Source organism: Puma concolor, chromosome E4 (assembly GCF_028749965.1).
Source record: "Puma concolor isolate L17-30 chromosome E4, mPumCon1.1.hap2, whole genome shotgun sequence".
NCBI classification, from domain to species: Eukaryota; Metazoa; Chordata; class Mammalia; order Carnivora; family Felidae; genus Puma; species Puma concolor.
In genome coordinates, this window is record NC_141683.1 from 62,414,923 (window position 1) to 62,434,040 (window position 19,118).

General features: G+C 38.2%; 1 protein-coding gene across 2 annotated transcripts in view; it reads left to right on the forward strand.

The window, feature by feature from the left end:
* The window catches only part of WDR64 (WD repeat domain 64), a 146,620-nt gene that overhangs the window by 51,136 nt on the left and 76,366 nt on the right, over nt 1–19,118 (forward strand). For both annotated transcript variants that reach the window (XM_086693487.1, XM_086693488.1), the window contains 2 exons: nt 6,139–6,218; nt 17,114–17,253. In XM_086693487.1, the coding sequence (XP_086549613.1) occupies nt 6,139–6,218; nt 17,114–17,253 (220 nt within the window). The remainder of the gene's footprint in view (nt 1–6,138; nt 6,219–17,113; nt 17,254–19,118) is intronic.

Genomic DNA, 19,118 nt, shown 5'->3' on the forward strand with positions numbered 1-19,118 from the left:
TATTATTGGAACACAGAGAGGGAGAAGTGTTGGGAAAGATGAGGAGGGACAGGGAAAAAATGAAAAAGCCAGTATATTATGCTGAAGAGTTGGAATATTAACCTGAGAGCTATAGGAAGCTATTGAATGCTTTGGCAAGCAGAATGGTCAAAGAAGTATTTTTGACAGACCACCTTAGCAACACGATGGAGAATGGATTGGGGAAAAGCAAGTTGGAAAGGAGAGAACTGGGAATATAGGGTAATAATTCAGAAAGGAACTGATGAGAGCTTGAACTTAACCAGTGGAAATAAAAATGGAGAGAGAAGAGATTCATGTAAAATTGATAAGAATTGGTGACCTACTGGATAAAAGAAATAAAGAGAGAAATCTAAATTTCATTTTTTCACTTGTAACAATATTCATTGAATGACTATTATAGACCAAAAACTGTTCCAAGAATTGATATAATGGTATACAAAAAAGATCAACTCTCTCCTCTCCTGGAGCACATATCCAAGTGGGAAAGACAATCCTATAAATAATAGAAATTTAGGAAATGAAGTAAGGTTACAGGATAGAGTGACTGCAGATAGTATTTTGGATAGGATCGTCAGGAGACACTGCTCTGAGGAGCTAACATTTGAGCAAAGAACTGAATGAGGTGAAGAGCAAATCATCCAAGATCCAGAGGAAATCTTAGGGCAGTAGCAGGCTGCTGGGTTTCTGTCTGGGAGGCCCATTTGCGTGGCTAAGCTATTTATTAAGAGAGAATGTTAGTAAAGGAATAAGTTTATGAGGAAGCAAATGACTTCTAATGTCACTTCTGCCACTTATTTCTTGGCCAAGTGGTCTTGGGCATGTTACTTATCTGAACCTCAATAGCCTCATTAATGAATGGGGAAAATAGTAACTTTGTTACCTCCCAGGACTTTTGCACTGCTCAAATGAGCTGAGATGAGTGAAGGTCCCTTGAAACTGTAAAATACTGTAATAATTTAAAGGTTTATTATTTGCTTATAGATGTTCATGCTCTTTCACAAAGAATTGATTTTTAAAGAACACGTTGATTTCCATGCACTGTCAAAACCCATAATAATGACAATACTGGGAGGGAAAGAAAAGCACTAATATTTTTCCTTGGGGAACAAGTTATGATGGGGCACATATTCCCTTTTTCCAAAGCTTAGGATCTATCTATCAAGTGGTGATTCTTGTGTTAGATTTTAAACAAGATGGTAATCTTCCTGATCTCATTTAGATTGTATGCCTTCTTTTTGTGAGGGAAAATATGCCCTTCAACTAGCATGATTCTAAGCCAATCTAATTTCTTTTCTCCCCCAGTGGAGTAACCTCAAGAGCAGGACTAAGTTGTTTACATTCTCCTTCACTTATTGTATTCCTTTTTATCCTGGATTCCAATCCATTTTCCCATGCATGCATGCACAGACATACACACACACACACACACACACACACATACACACGTACACACACAACACCATTCTATTGGGTTCAATGTATCTTTTTGTTTATACATTTTCTTCAAAATCTATATTTGTATGTATTTCTAATTTATGTAATGGTATTATAGGGAATTTAAATTCCTAGTCTCCACAGTGTTCCATAGATTTGGTACTTAGTAGTCATAAACAGATTGCTAGAAGATTTTATTTTCAAACTAGCCAATACTTCTGGTCTTTGCTCTGAAATCATCTATTTTGCAAGAGTCAGGAGTTTGTCTTTGAGCCCAATTCTGAGCTTCCTAGTATTTACCATAACTTCTGGAATGTGGTTGATGATACATTCAGCCTGAGGGAGTCAGGAAACTGAGATAAAAATACTCAGCCAACCTCAGCAAACGGTGATCATCGATCCATTCAGTAAGATTATGGCTGAGTTTTTCAACTATTTCCTTGGGCCACTCTCCTAAATCTAGAAGCTAAAGAGATTTCTCAAGTGATACAGTATAATAATGTTTTCCTGAACTGTCGGTGCCACTGGAGAGTCATCTCAATAGAAGGAGAGTCAGGTCCATTTCATCCCTAGATTCAACATATTCCTATTTCTGCAATTTCCTATAATGAGTCTTAAGTTGAGCCCGATGAAACTGCAATTATCCTAATACGTAATTGGCCAGCTGTTAAAATGGGAGCTAGCACAACTCCCAAGAAGGCAGGAAAAAACTCCTCTCAAAAAAATTTCCATTTCAAACATGATTACCATTTTGGTTATAATTTTGTATGGTAATTTCACAAATGGAGTTTTGTACCAGCAAGAAAATGAACATCTGCAATTAATTATACCATGTAAAGCATATGGGCCTGTTGCAAGACATAAGTTGAACCTTTAACCCTTCGATAGCTTGACAACTTCCCAGAGATGAACAACTAACTATTCAGCGTTACTTTTTCTCAGTTACCCAACTCAGAGGCAGGTTTTTATACTTGGAAGTATATACTGCCTCATAATAGGGTCGCTGTGGACCCAGACAGAGCTGGTTTCCATCCTAGTACCACTAGCTTTCTGAGCACTGAACACCGTGAACACAGTAACATTACCTCTTCTTAATCTGTTTCCCCGTCATTAGATGGGAATGAATGTACCTACCTTATAGTCTTAGGAAAATGACCTAAGTTAACTCATGTAAAGTGAGTACATGGTTAGTACTCAATAAATGTAAGTTCTTTTTTTGTTCCCTTTGTAAAGATGCTGAAAAGCAGCAAAAAATGAGTGTGAATACTAAGAACAGGTGAAGCTACTATAGAGCTGTCGTGGTTTGGGCCTTGTGCTCCGGCATTGAGAGTAGGGGTCATAAAACCACAAGGACCAAATCCATTAGGCCATCTGTTTTTGTTACATCTGCAAACCAAAAATTATTTTTACATTTCCAAATTGTTGAACAAGTCAAAGGGATGACCCATTTCATGACCCATGAAAGTTATGTGAAATTCAAATTTCTTTGCTCATGAAGTAGTATGGGAATACAGCCATGCTTACTCATTTATGTATTATTTATGGCTGTTTTCATGCCACAGTAGCAGAGTTGAGTAGTTGTGACAACAGAGACTATATGGCAAAGTCTAAAATATTTATTATTTGGCTCCTTAAAGAAAAAGTTTACCAACTCCTGATTTAGTTTTCTATTGCGTACTTACTTGTCCCTTGGGAATGGGCACACTATGGATCAGTGGCAGGTAACAATGCAGAGTGTGGGCCACTTAAAAAAATACCTTGATGTGAGTCACTCTGAAATTTCCTATTTCACATTCTCAAGGAGAAAACAAAAATACCTTCTTCCTTGCATCCCGCCTTCACTTCCACTAACTATCCTTACGTCCAAGGGAAGAAAAGATAGGAAGACACCCTACTTGCTCAATGGCCCTTCTTCATCGATCACAGGATCTCCCTGGAGTCCCTTTGTGTCTGGGCACCATCTTCCATCCAGTAAACAGCACCAGTCATGTGACACACATGCGCTAAGAGTCACCCCTTTAACTTCCTTAACTGACCTCTTCCCTCCCAGGCTTGGATTTGTGTAACAATAACAGGGAAGCTGAGGCGAAGGACACTATCATTCAGTCAGGGCCTTTTGAGAGTAGAGTGAGTTTTTATTTTTACTTTTTAAAGAAATTGTTAGAAAATGTTTCTCTTTCAGAAGTGCCATTGTCTCAAGAGTAGCAGGGAAAACTTCAGAGAGAACTTCCCAGAATCAATACATTTCTATTCTCTGTGATTCCAGAAAGGGGTGTTGTCTATCTGGTGTTCATATCTTAAGGATATTCAAACAAATATTTATTGGGAGTCTTCTATGCTCAAAGTGCCATGGTGGCTACATTTTCTTTTCTATGGAATGGACCATGTGGGCCTACCTTGTACATGAGACTGAGGCTGGTGCCATCTTGCTTTGGGGGGTGTTTACAGATAAGGGTTCACTGAGGCACCCTGGCCCTGTTCTTAACCTTCTGATTAAGAACAACTAGAACATTTTTGTAGGATGCTGAAAGTACTGTGAGCCTGAGGTGATGTGCTTTCCATGCCTAATGGACACATTCTTCTCTTGCCAGAGGGACCCAGGACAATGGGGAGGGGTGACACCTTTCTGTGTGGTGAGGCAGTGTGAATGTCCTGTGAGACACAGTAGATATCTTAGAAGCTGTGCTAACACAAAGTAGCCCAAGAGGCTGTGCTGTTGGTACAAAGTGACACCATAAGAGACCGTGTTTGGAGACAAGGGTAGAAGAGAGTGATGTCTTTCCTGGTGTGTAACCCCATAAAGCTTAGTTCAGTCAGTCAACCAACTACAGTTACCAAGTGTGTCATTGGCAAAACTTGAAATGAGTCACCCGCCAAAACTTTCTATTTCTTATCTGGGACATTTAAACATTTTAAAAATTCTAAATTCCGACTTTAGATTTCTGTTACTACATTGAGGCTTCTTTTCATGAACTTTGGGGAAAAGAAAGGGGAAGTATTTTATGTATGGATTTGGATCTTCAAGATATAATATGAAGTGAAAAAGCAAGGAACAGAATGATATATGCTGCCATTTGTGCTTAAGAAAAAAGGAAAGGAAATAACACACACATCCAAGGCAAGAGGAGATGAAGGCCAGCTGCTGTCTTTCCCCTCCCTCCCTGCTTCAGTGCCTCATTAATTCCTGATCCAGGGCTCCCTCCAGGTGTCCCTCTTCACATAAACACGTCTCTTCCTTCACCCCATCTGGTCAGATGCAGTAACAGCTTTCAACTATTGCTAGTATCAGAGGTCAGTATTATTATTATTATCTCATCTAATGAACAAGGAGGCATAGAACACCTGGGTGGCTCAGTTGGTTGAGCGTCCGACTCTTGATTTTGGCTCAGGTCATGATCTCATGGTTTGTGGGATTGAGCACCGTCTCTGGCTCCATACTGAGCATGGAGCCTGCTTGGGATTCTCTCTTTCTCCCTCTACCCTTCTCCTCCACTCATGCTCACTGTCTCTCTCTCTCTAAAAACAAAAACAAAAACAAACAAAACAATAAGTCAGAAGGCACAGTGATGAAGCCAGGATTTAAGCCCACACATTTTCACTGAAGCCTGGGCTCTTTTAAGTACAGCACAATACTACTCACAGATACTACATTAGCACTCAAAACCTATATACTAAAATTATATGGTAGATGCTATATGCTACAGGGAAAATAATATGGCACCAGGAGAGACAATAACACAAAAAATACTGCTTAGTTGGTGGGGGCAAGAGGGTGGAGTTGAGGCAAGGCTTTTCTGATAAAGTAGCTTTTGAACTGATGCTCACAGAAGGATGGGTGGAGAAAGGCCGGGATCTCAAGCAAGCACATCTTTGGCCTGTGCAGAATGTCTTATGGGGGGAGTGAAGGAGCTTAGTGTGGCCAGAGGGAGGGTGGCTAGAGTAACATGGCTGGATCACAGCATGAAGGGAAAGGAGAAGGCATGGAACAAGCCTGGCCACCCAAGGCCATGTGGGCCAAGTGGGCCAGGTGAAGGAGCTTGGATCCTCTTAGAACTTCAGGAAATCCCTGGACAGAAGTGGTGTGCTCCGATTCAGGTTTTAGGGGTCACCCTGGCTGTCACATGACAGCAGAACTTGAGGTGGGAATGTGGACAGGAGAATGGACATGGTGGAGGCTAAGAAGTTAGCAGTTTGTTGTAGAAGGTCTGGTCAGAGGGAATGGAGGCTTTAACCTGGACACTGTAGTGGAAACAGGAAGCAGGGGTAATATTTCAGTATATTTTAGAGGACTTGACAGAAGGTGGCGTGTGGGTGGTGGTAGAGGAGGATGTGTCCAAAGGCATTCCTGGTGTCGTGTTTACCAAATGGACTCAGTCAGCCGCCCAATAGCCTTTCTGGATTGAGAATGGTCGGTGTCTGACAGTCCTTCCATGAGCACAAGCATAGTTCCCAGGGTGGAAGACTTGATTTCCCACTAAGCAGAAAGAATACAAAGCGCTGTGGTAAATCACATTATGGAATGAATGGATTCTGTGGGCCAGTGAAGATGTCATCATTACTTACCATACTTCCTGATTTACAACCAGCTTAGAAATGAGTCTACTGAACATAACCTATGTATAAGTTAGAATTCGCTTTATAAAGAAAAATGTAGAAGCTTTACATCTCATTTGTGTTTCCCAGGCCTGTCAGAGAGTTCTCCATGCCAAGAGGAGCAAACACTTTTTGTTACTGTACAAAGGCAAACGTGATTGTCACTGGAGGTAAGGAAATAGTTCATATCATACAGAGATTTTCTACTTGGCAAACAGCGCTCTCCTTGATTAATATGGTGGTCCTCATAAGCCTACAGAATTTTACTCCTAGGAAAACATTTTAGAGAATTAAAAAATTTGCCTAAATCTGTCAGACTTTTTCTTTGTGCCTTCTGGATTTGATGGCACACTTAGAAAGTTCTTCCTTAGCACCAGAATATGTGATACACTTTCTCCTGTATTTACTATAGTTTTTTATTGCTTTATTTATATTTTACCTTCAGACCTTTAATCTCTCTAGAAGTTATTTCAACATGTGAGAGCATGAGTTCCTAGACTGGGTCCCCCAGGGTTTTAAAGGAGTTCTGGAGGCCCCTGAAAGCTAATGACACTTGTGTGTCTATGTGCATTTTTCTGGAAAGGTAGTTCCAAATTTGATCAAATCTTCAATGGGATACATGACCACCAAGGTCAGGGGCCAGTGTTTTAGAGTTAGGAGAAAAGAGGCCAGGGAGCAAGCCTTGAAACACACTAGTATTTAAGGGTTAAGTATGGTGTAATATAGGATACAAGGTCATCTGTGGAGAGTAAGGGAAAGATGATATTATAAGAAGCTTGAAGGGGAAAGTGGAGGATGAAGAGGTTCCTTGAGCCTCAGACTCATCGCCTATAATCCTGGGGGTTATCCAGGAGGATGGCTTTGAGCCTGAGCTCTGGAGTCAGACCTTTTGGCTGCAAATCCTGGTTGTCTTTCCAGCAAGTTGTGTGGCCTCGGGGAGTTTAGTTCATTCCTTTAAGCTTCCATCTACTGGAAAGTGAGACTGATAATAGTATCTATTCATAAGATTATATTAAGAATTCAAATTCAAATAAAGTACTTAGCACATAATAAGTGCTCAATACAAATCTACAAATAATAATACTAACAATAACAAAACCCACATATGGTGGTGTTTAAGATTAACTGAGATAATGTATGCCTGGCACATAGTTGCTTTTCAATAAGTATTAATTCAATCCATCTATAACACACAGGCAAAGTCATTTTGGCAAACATATGGGGGTTTTATTGGAATAAAAAGAACTCAGAGGTTCCAGTTAGGAGGCTGTTCCAGAAGTCATGAGTGAAGTGGTGAGGGTCTGAATTGTAGGAGCAATGGAAAAAGAAAAGAGAGGGCCAGTCCCAAAGGCCTGGGAAAGAAACTAGTCATAAAACCTGAAGTAAGAATGGCATTGGGATTAACAAGACGGATCAACCAGCTGCAAGTGTGTAAAGTAGGAGAAACAGAAGAGCAGCAGCTGTATTGTCACCCTCAGAGATCAGGAAGAGGTTGCTTACATGGGAACGAGAGCAAGCAGATCTCAAGTTTGAACTTAAATGTCACATGTGATTAGACACCCAAGAGGATGCTCCTTTTGGTGATGAAAAAAAGGCCTCGTTGGATGTAGGGGATGTGGCGGCCCCAGGCTGCCTACATGTGTGAGAAGAAGAGCTCCTGGGGTACCTCAAGGAGATCGGAGTCACCTTAAATAAAGATCACATAGACTTGAAAGATGTAAATGAACAAAACAGAAACTCAAACAAACATCAAGAAAATGGCTTATACTGGAGATCTGAACTTTATCAAGGGAAAGAGCAAACAAGATTTTTAAGAAGCAAGCTGTCACCAACAAACATACCATTTGGTAAATTCTTAGAGCAAAAATATTTATTAAAAGAGCAAAACTGTTCAGTGAGTAATGCAACTGGATCCTTCAAATTCCTTCCCCCAAAACACACACACCTTTATTTTCCTATCAAGAGTTTCCTATCATGCCTCAGCCCTGAAGTGCAATATTGATAAGTACAGTCCACCTTTCAACAATGCAGTGGTCAGGGACACTGACCCCCTATAGTAGAAAATCCCTACTTTAAGTGACTCTTAACTCCCACAAAACTTAGCTACCAACAGCCAACTGTTGACTAGAAGCCTTACAGATAACCTAAACAGCTGATTAACACATTCTTTGAATGTTTGATGTATTATACACTGTATTCTTACAATAAAGTAAGCCAGAGAAAAGAAAATGTTATTAAGAAAGTCATAAGAAAAAAATACATTTATAGCTCCATAGTGTATTTATAAAAAAAAAAATCCTCATATAAGTGGACCCACGCAGTTCAAACCTGTGTTGTTCAAGGGTCAACTGTGTAAAGATAGTCACACTGTCTCTGCACACCTGGGTAATCTCCCCCGAGGACATAAAGCTAAAGTTTTCTTCAAGTTTATATTTGAAGTTTATATTGAAATTTGTGCTCAGGTTTGGGCCCTTTCACAACACTTACTTAAAACTAGTTTATGGTTTGAATATTATTTTTAAAAAAATATACAGTAGTCTATCGAAGAGCAAAACAAGTAAAAACAATGCACTAAAAGTTAGAAGAGCTGGGTTTAGTCATAACCTGGACACTAACCAACTTTCTGATTTTCAGCAATCATGTAATCTCTCCCATTGCTCACTTTCCTTATCTGGTAAACAGAGGAAGTTGAACTACATCAATTCCAAGATTCCCTTGAGCTTAAAATACCCTGATTCTATTGTTTAAGGAAATTCCTGTTCATAGGGAGATAAATTAAAATGTTCTTTGGAAATTTTGGAACCCAGTCTGCTAATTAGGTATTACTCAATATATAGTCAGAGCTTTGTGTACTCAGAAAACTGAGGCATTAATGCGCCACAGACTTCTAAATTTCAAGCAAGGACATCAAGAAAGTAAAGCATATGTATAAGGAGTCTGCAGAGTAGTATGTGGGAGTCATGGCTTGCACAGGGGGCGAGTTTCCTGATGCATGGTGATGATAATTCTCAAAATGAACAGGGATCCAAGTCTTTAAGCTGTGCTAATTGAGGTTATCTTTTATTTATTTTTTTAATTTATTATTTATTTTGAAAAAGACAGAGATGGTGTGAGCGGGGGAGGGGCAGAGAAAGAGGAAGAGAGAGAATCCCACACAAGGCCTCACGCTGTGAGCACAGAGCCCCACACAGGGCTCAAACTCAGGAACTGTGAGATCATGACCTGAACCGAAACCAACAGTGAGATGCTTAACCCCCTGAGCCACCCAGGTGCACTGAGGTTATCCTTTAAAGAGCCCCGCACCGAAGTCTAGAACACATAAGAGATCACATGTTTTCAAAAGAAGTGATGTCCTTCTTTCACAATTTCTTGATCCCCATTGCCCTTTGCTGAGCCAATGACTGTCTTGGCTTATTCCTTGTGAGGAAATGATGCTGACCACTCATCAGAAGGAGGTAGGGGTGTTCTGGGGATGAGGGCAAGAGCACAGTGGTCCTGGGACAGAGAATAGAACTACCATGGACTCTGTCCCCAGCATGGCATGTCTTGAGTTTGGTGAAAATATAGTGGCCTCTATCCTAATTCAACTCAGACCCTCCTCAGGAAACCCTATAAGAAAGCAAAATAGCACAGCTATAGTGAGTTCTGATTCCTAAATTGGATTCTTCTGAAAAGACAAACTGTCACTTCCATCTTAATCGACTCCTTTGAACAGCCCTTTGTTCTCACACAAAATAATTCAAAATGTAAGAATTGACCAGGTTTCATATATTTTGTAATATTAGGTATTTTAATCATTTCTGAGGGGGAAAAAACACAAACGTGTTTGGTAAAATTCTGGAACTCAAACCACTTCAGTGTTTATGGAATACGGTATTTGACCTTCATTATAACTTCAGTGGTCATTATATTATAAGATGCCCAGCTATAGCTTTGAAATCTTATTAATTATAGGTTTTCTAGCTTTCTTACAAAACCAAAACATCTAGCAGTATGACTGACAGGCAACTGATACTTTTCACCATGCAAAATTTATTAAATTGTCACAGTTACAGAGCTTCTATTAGTAGAAAATGCAATTCCTCAATAACTGAAAACACATTTTCCTCAGGAGAATACTCTTGTTGATTAGTGACTCAGCCAAGCACATTGCTAAATGTACTGTATGTACCAGCTGATGACTCAAAATATACTATGAAAGTAGCTTTGCTAGGCATAGTTGAATGTGTGAAATATGCAGGGACATTTGATGAGCTTGAAAAAATAGAAGCTCTTGCAGGGAGGTAAAAAAAAAAAAAAAAAAAGCCAAACCAGGACAAGGTATTTACAAAAACAAAACAAAACAAACAAAAAAATTGCAAACTTCCTGAGCATTGTTGTAGTGACCATGAAGAATTTTTTTTAAAGCTAATACCCATCTCTATTGGCATTTTAAGAGCTAAACTCCTACTTTGGAAGTTCCAGTGTATAAAAACAATTCTCTGCCATCCAAGGTAACTTGGAGGCTCTGCATGCACTTGTTAATATTTCATTCAACAAATATTTCTTGCACAGCTTTACAGACTAGACATTATGTGTCATAGAGATCAGGTTGTATTTTAACCTTCTAGAATTCTAAATTTAATCATACAAATAAGACATATTAATACATAACTATAATACAACATCGATCATGAGTCAACAGATTAATAATCGTAACAATAACAATACAGATTAAGCACTGTAGACATTTAGAGCTTAGTATCATGTCCCTTTCTGATCATTCTGGCTCCAAATAACCACCACACAGACCACGTAAGGATTCCATTACTATCAATAAAAAACAAACCCAACTGGAAGACTCTGGTAGCACACAATGGGTTTCTTTCATAATGCACACTGGACAAAACTCTTCGTTTGCCACATTTCTCAAGTCATAATCTTTTATTGTATCCCTCTTCCTGTGTCATACAAGTCACAGATTTTCTTCTGAGGATAGCCTGGCTTCATCCTCCAGGAGTGGTAAAGCCCAACTACCTGTGGGCCTGAGGCTCAGGTTCTGAACATACTTGCCAATGAAAAGAGAATGCAAGGAAGATACTGCATTATAGGAATTATTCAGTATGAATCATGTAGCTGATAATCTGGAGTTTTTCTCATTACCTTTACAAATTCCTGGTTGCTCTGTACTCTCACTGTAGTAATACCCTCCCTCCACAGCACAAAATCATAAAACTTTAGAATGGGAAGGAATCTCGGGAGATCAAAATTTTGCAGATAAGGAAACTGAGGCCCCAGAAAAGAGAATGGTTTGCCTCAATTCATCATGCAACCGGTCGTCTCGGAAACCTGAGCTCGAGTCAGTTCTCTTTGCTCCCAGCCCCTTTTTGCAACCCCTGGACCACAGCAATCTGGTTGACACAGTCTCTCCCTCCCTTGCTTTTCTCTCTGCATTGAGCCAGCTCATCTCATCAAGAGTGAGGCATTTGGATCCACTGACTCACCAGCTGAAATAGGAGCTTGCTAAAGGAAAGAAAATCCTATCTTTGTATGTGGCCTTATCTAAATCACAGTGGAAAAAAAAAAGGAAGAGAGAAACTAAAATAAATGAAAAATAACAAAAGAACAAGGAATTAACCCTTTATGACCCATAATATATCATTTATAGTAGAAAATCCTACCTTCAGATTTGAAATATTTTCTATGAATGCTTACTTTACATCCAGATCACTCATGCTTGCCTTAGTGGTTCTACTAGATTATAAACTCTCAAGAGCAGGGCATGTTTTGTATCACTGTGAATGCATTCTTCTCTCTCTCCCCCAAACATTTCATATAAAATACATTGCACATGACAGCGATTTAGAAGAAGAAGAATAGAGTCGTAGTAATAGTCCACTCATAGTCCAGGAACTGTTCAGATTATCCATGTATGACCCCATTTAATATCACAATAAGGTTATGACAAAAGTTCCAGTCATCTCTGATATATATACAGATGAGAAAACCCAGATATAGAGAGATGAAGTCACTTACTTAAAGCCATAAGGCTAGTGAGTGATAGAGCCAGGTTTCAAATCAAGGTAGATTTTCCCCACATACATATTTTGTAAGCACTCCCTGAGTGACTCTACTAGCCAATTCATTCGCTTAGCAAACATGTATTAAGCACTTGCTATTTGTCAAACCCTGCTGTAAATGAGAAATATAAGACTCGCCAGATAATGAGTAAACAGATATTTAAGCAAAAAAATAATAATAATTAAATAGGGTTTGTGCTATAAACAAAACAGGAAGAAAACAACCTTAGAATGGGGAAGAAATCCTAACACCATCTGAGGCTGGGGAGAGTGATCAGGGGCAGCTTTAGGGAGGAAATGTTGGAAATAAGTTCTAGAAAGTATAAGTTTTGGTCTTCTGAAAAAAACTTTCAGTAGGGTCAGTATCTAGAATTTTTTCAACATCTAACAAAATGCCAAGCATGAAGTAATTTCTTAAGATATTTTTTTCTTGTTAATAAGAGCAACATGAAAGTTTTAAATTTAACAAAACATCCCCCTTACCCACTTAAAATATCTTGGTCACCGTCTTGGTCAGCTTAGGGTACCATAACAAAATACTATAGGCTGGATGGTTTAAACAACAGAAATTTATTTTGTCAGTTTTAGAAGTTGGAAGTCCAAGATCAAAGTACCAGCATGGTCAATGTCTAGTGAGAGCTCTCTTGCTGGCCAGCACATGGCCATTTTTTCCCTCTATCCTCACATGGCAAAGAGAGAGAAAGAGAGAGAGAGAGAGAGAGAGAGAGAGCATGAGACCTAGCTCTGTGGTGTCTCTCCTTATAAGAACAGTAATCCCATCATTAGGGCCCAACTCTCAAAACCTCATTTTAACCTAATTATCTCCCAAAGACCCCATTTCCAAATACCATCACATTGGGGGTCAAGGCTTCACCATAAGAATTCTAGGGAGACATGATTTAATCCATACCAGTTGCCTGAGAAATAGAAGGTAAGAGTCAATTGTGTCCTGAGATTTTTCAGCCTGTCTCTACTAAGATTCCATAACCCAACGACTTCTGGAGTGGAAGGAATCAGGCGAACATTCAACAAAGATTTATTTTTGTTTGCATACATGTTTTCCCAGTCTTGTGCCACTTGATAGTTAAACTTCTGAGCTAGGATTCAGCATCCCAAGGTTGAAGTTGTGGAAGTTGTTCAATAAATATTTGAACTCCCACTGTAGATTACACACTTGAGATACTATGATAAAAAAGAAAAAGTTCTGCCCTCGAGTGGATGGTAGAGAAAAATGAATAATTAATTATAAAACATGCTGGGGCAGCGAACACATAGGCAGGGGCACTTGGTTTTAAAGAATATGAAGACATTTTGAAATATTCTTGGAGGTAAAGGTATGCTAAGATTTGAAGAATGGATTGGAATACTCAAAGGAGAGAAAGAAAATACTATGTTCCTTTTTCTTTTTATGGAACCTGGCAAAATAGTCATAGAATTATGAAAACATTTGTGTCTAGAACATTTCTTTGGTCTATAAATGTCCAGCTGGTAAGTTATCTAATTCTCCTCCCTAACTGACTGGTGTGGATAAGTGTATTTCCATAAAAAAATCCAATTTATATCAGCAAATTCATCCTGTGGGTGGCCAAATATGTGATACCTGATTAACTCACATGGCCACTTTGAATTTTGTATTTTTTAATACACAAATTGTGTCTTATATAACGTATATATAAATTATACCTTAAGTTATAGTGTTATTGTACAATCTTATTTTTCTAGTGCCCTGAAGGTCCTTGATAATAAATTATCAAGAATGTGCCATAATATTCCTAATGTGATACCATTTTCTGATATGTGATTCTGGACAAATCACACTTAAATCATTAAAGTAAAGTAAATCATTTAATTGAAAATCACTTAATATGTAGGAGTTAGTTTCTTTTCTGATATAAGAGAGTTGGATTATATATTCCTAGGGTTCCAACTTGAAATTCTTTGATGATTTTATATGACTCAAAATGAGATTTAATTATTTGTGAAATGGGACATCCAATATATTAAAAATATTCTGTATTTGGGGGGCAACTGGGTGGCTCAGTTGGCTAAGGGTCTAACTCTTGATTTCCACTCAGGTTATGATCTTGTAGTTCATGAGTTCGAGCCCCGCATAAGGCTTTGCACTCTCAGCATGGAGCCTACTGGGGATTCTCTGTCTCTGTCTCTCTCTCTTTGTTCCTCCCCCACTCATTCTCTCCTTTCTCTCTATCTCTCTCTCTCTTTCCTAAAATAAATAAGCTTAATAAAATAAAAATATTCTATATTTTGTAAACTATTATACATGGTTTAGGTTGCTTGTTTAAAATAGATTACAACTACGCATTAGATAATGCTGTAACAAATTGTCACAGACTTTGAGTCTGGAGTTCTCTCTTGTCCAGCAAGAGAGTGGACACAAAATTGAATACGAGAGAGGCTAATGTCCAGGAGGATACAAGAACCCTGAGTAAAGATCTTTGCTCGGTATTTATTAGGATCAGAAGGCTTAAAAATGTGATGGACAATAAAACAGTGATCATTAAAGAGACAATAAAACAGTGATCATTAACTCATGTGTGTGAGAGAAAGGGGGTTTTAAAGGTATGAGGTGTTAGGTGTTAAGATCAATACAAATCAAAGTCCTGGCACTGAGCACATGGCCATTTACTACAGGCACCAGGTCCTGTATCTGTTTATCTTAACTTTTCTAGGTGCTAAGACAAATAGAACATGCTACCTCAGGGTTAACAAGGCATTTTTGTTGTTAACTAGCTCTCAGCCCTTTCACCTTGCTGCAGCAGCTTTCCACCTCTATCTGTTCTTGGACAGTTTCCTCCTGTGCAAGGGGCTTTCCACTCTGCTCTATGCTTTGTTCTACTCTGGAGGCACTTTTACCCTGTCGCAGCTTTCCACTCTAAGCCTTGTTAACCCATTGGTGCAAGGTCAGAGAATTCTTAAACTTATTCCTTACAATAAATCCCAAAATGTATAATGACTCAAGCAAAATGGAAATGTATTTCTCTTACTCATGTCAAATCTGATATCAATTATCTTAGTTCACTGGCTTAAAGTCAGTAATCTGATCACACCTAACTGCTAGGGAGTCTGGGAAATATAGTCCAGCTGTGTACCCAGTAAGAGACAATAAGAGTTGGTAAACAACTAGCTAGTCTTTATCATAAAAGTGGATGTGTGTGTGTATGCATATGATAATAAAATTTTATTAGGTTTTAATTTTTAAGATCATCAGAATTCTAATAGACCATGGGTAAAGTCTATGATTAAATAATTCATAGGAGGAGATACAATAGCAGATATACGTGGGAGAAAAAATTCAGCAGCATCAGTTGTCATATAAATTAAATAAAAACATAGTGTCATTTTAGACATTAAAATAGCAAACATTTTAAATTATGATAAAATCCATTTGCTGGCCCAAGTTTGATGAAACTGGTATAATCATATATAGTTGATGGCTTTGGAATTTGGTATGACCATTTTAGAAAACAACCTAACAACATGGAAATTTATCCTCAATAACAATATCCAAAAGAAGAAAAAAATACGTAAGTTGCTGAATAAAGTGAAAGACTAGAATTAGCAGGAACATTTATTGATAGGAAATGTTAAAAAATGATGATGTAGCAGCCAAAATGATAATTATGAAGGTGTGGACCTGTGCTTTTCCACAAATGCAAAAAAAAAAAAAAAAAATGGTGTGTGTGTGTGTGTGTGTGTGTGTGTGTGTGTATAATATGAATTATATTGAATATATAAAATTTGTATTTTACAAAAGGATACAAATTTCCAGTGATAAGATGAATAAGTTCTGGGGATATAAAGTCTACATGGTGACTATAGTTAACAGTATTGTATTGTAGAGTTGAAAGTTATGAAGACAGCAAATCTTAAAAAGTTCTGACGACAAGGAAAAAAGGTAACTGTGAGGTGGTCATGTGTTAACTAACCTCACTTTGCAATATATACTTATATCACATAATCATGTTGCATACCTTAAACTCACACAATGTTGTATGTCAATTATATTTCAATAACCCTGGGGGAAAAAACAGAAAGCAACTTGCCTTGTAATCCCCACATATAATAACATGGTTGGCCTCTCTCTGCATTCAAGATAGCATGCTGTGATTTCTTGGTAAAAATACATTTTAAAAAACAGTGATTTTTTTTATTTTTGAAACATTTATATTATATTTTTTAAATGTGTATATCAAAGATAAAAGTAATAGTGATTTTTTGTTGTTGAGAAATGGTAATCTAAATACCCCCTAAAAATAATTCAACGCATTTCAATACGAATGGAAAAGTGTTTTCCTTAACTCTGAAAATAAAAAGTTTATTTTTAAAAAAGAGGGAGAAAACAGTTAGCAGTGATTATCTATAGGGAGGTGAAGTAGGGATTCTGAGGGAAAAGAAGACATTTTTGACAAAATTATAGCCTTTTGTGTTGTTAAATCTTTTACCGTGTATGCATATGATTTTAACAATTAAAAAATAGTATGTATGCTATGATAGTATGTGTAAATTATAGATGCTTATGGATATGTGCTAGAAGGGAAGATGGAGACAGGAAAACAGTTGATTTGTTATAATGGTAGAGATTATGTGCAGTTTTCCTCTTCCTCTCAATGTGAAGACAAAAGAACATCTGTCTAAAATACCTTGGGAAGTAAATAAAATATAAATAATACATTAATGCATGAATGAGTGGGAAAGTACTGAATCAAGAAAAGGACTCATAAAATATTTATAAGAATTCACATTCGTGTGTGTAAATACAATTATTGCAAAACAGCCTGACAGGAGGAAGTGGCCCTGAAGCAAGCCTGGCCTCTTAGCAAGTCGATCATAGACGGCATCCTGGAAGAAGAAGAATGTGATTTGGTATTAGAAGGTTGAGAAGGATATGATTGAGTGAGAGGCACTTTTTAAACTTTGACCAGCTGTCCGTACAGCTGCCTGTATCCCTGAGAAAACGAATAACCTCCCCATGTCCTCCTTGTTAGGAGACGACAAGGTACTCCGGTTGTGGCATCCCAACATCAGCACCAAGCCGGTGGGGAAACTTGTGGGGCACATGTTCAGTATCACCGAGATTGTAACCAATGAGAAAGATCAACACATCATCAGCCTTTCCTCTGCAAAGGTAACAGAAAACAACATAAATGAAATAGACCGTTTTTTCCCCTTAAAATCAGCCACTGGAAAATCTAGAATACATACAATTTTTGACTGAAATAGCTGCTTGACACTGAGAAAAATACTGTCGATGTGGAGAAGGAAATGATGAGCCACTGTTCTGTTTCTGCTGATGAGAGCATGTAAAAGAACATGATTAAATATAAGCGTTAAAGGAAGGTCGTGCTGGAAAGAGACCAGGCATGGCTCTCCTGTTGCAGACAGGACATCATCAGCAAAGACAGAAAGCATGACGGTTCTGTTGCTGTTATTACACAATGTCTTAAATGTTCTAACCAATGTGCTAAAATAAGAAAAAATGAGTTATGAATATTAGATATATAATGACTGAGTCATTATATTTGCAAATAATAATGATTACCTCCTCAAAAAATACAACAAAATCAGGTCTTAATTTTTTATTTTTTAAATTATTTTATGTTTATTTTATTTTATTTTTATTTTTTAATTATAATATTTGGAATTTATTTGCCTGCTGATTAAACACATAGACCAAATATATATGTATGTTGTCTGTGTAAGACAGTTGGGGGAAATGAGAATACTAACTGGATTTTTATTTATTTATTTATTTATTTATTTATTTATTTATTTTTAAATATATGAAATTTATTGTCAAATTGGTTTCCATACAACACGCAGTGCTCATCCCAACAGGTGCCCTCCTGTATACCCATCACCCACCCTCCCCTCCCTCCCACCCCCCATTAGCCCTCAGTTTGTTCTCAGTTTTTAAGAGTCTCTTATGCTTTGGCTCTCTCCCACTCTAACCTCTTTTTTTTTTCCTTCCCCTCCCCCCTGGGTTCCTGTTAAGTTTCTCAGGCTCCACGTAAGAGTGAACACATATGGTATCTGTCTTTCTCAGTATGGCTTATTTCACTTAGCATCACACTCTCCGGTTCCATCCACGTTGCTACAAAGGGCCATATTTCATTCTTTCTCATTGCCATGTAGTACTCCATTGTGTATACAAACCACAATTTCTTTATCCATTCATCAGTTGACATAATTTGGCTATTGTTGAGAGTGTTGCTATAAACATTGGGGTACAAGTGCCCCTATGCATCAGTACTCCTGTATCCCTTGGGTCAATTCCTAGCAGTGCTACTGCTGGGGCATAGGGTAGGTCTATTTTTAATTTTTTGAGGAACCTCTGACTGTTTTCCAGAGTGGCTGCACCAATTTGCATTCCCACCAACACTGCAAGAGGGTTCCTGTTTCTCCACATCCTCGCCAGCATCTATAGTCTCCTGATTTGTTCATTTTGGCCACTCTGACTGGCGTGAGGTGATATCTGAGTGTGGTTTTGATTTGTATTTCCCTGATGAGGAGCGACATTGAGCATCTTTTCATGTGCCTGTTAGACATCTGGATGTCTTCTTTAGAGAAGTGTCTATTCATGTTTTCTGCCCATTTCCTCACTGGATTTTTTGTCTTTCGGGTGTGGAGTTTGGTGAGCTCTTTATAGATTTTGGATACTAGCCCTTTGTCCGATATGTCATTTGCAAATATCTTTTCCCATTCCGTTGGTTGCCTTTTAGTTTTGTTGGTTGTTTCCCTTGCTGTGCAGAAGCTTTGTATCTTGATGAGGTCCCAATAGTTCATTTTTGCTTTTAATTCCCTTGCGTTTAGGGATGTGTCAAGTAAGAAATTGTTACGGCTGAGGTCAGAAGGATCTTTTCCTGTTTTCTCCTCTAGGGCTTTGATGGTTTCCTGTCTCACATTCAGGTCCTTTATCCATTTTAAGTTTCTTTTTGTGAATGGTGTGAGAAAGTGGTCTAGTTTCAACCTTCTGCATGTTGCTGTCCAGTT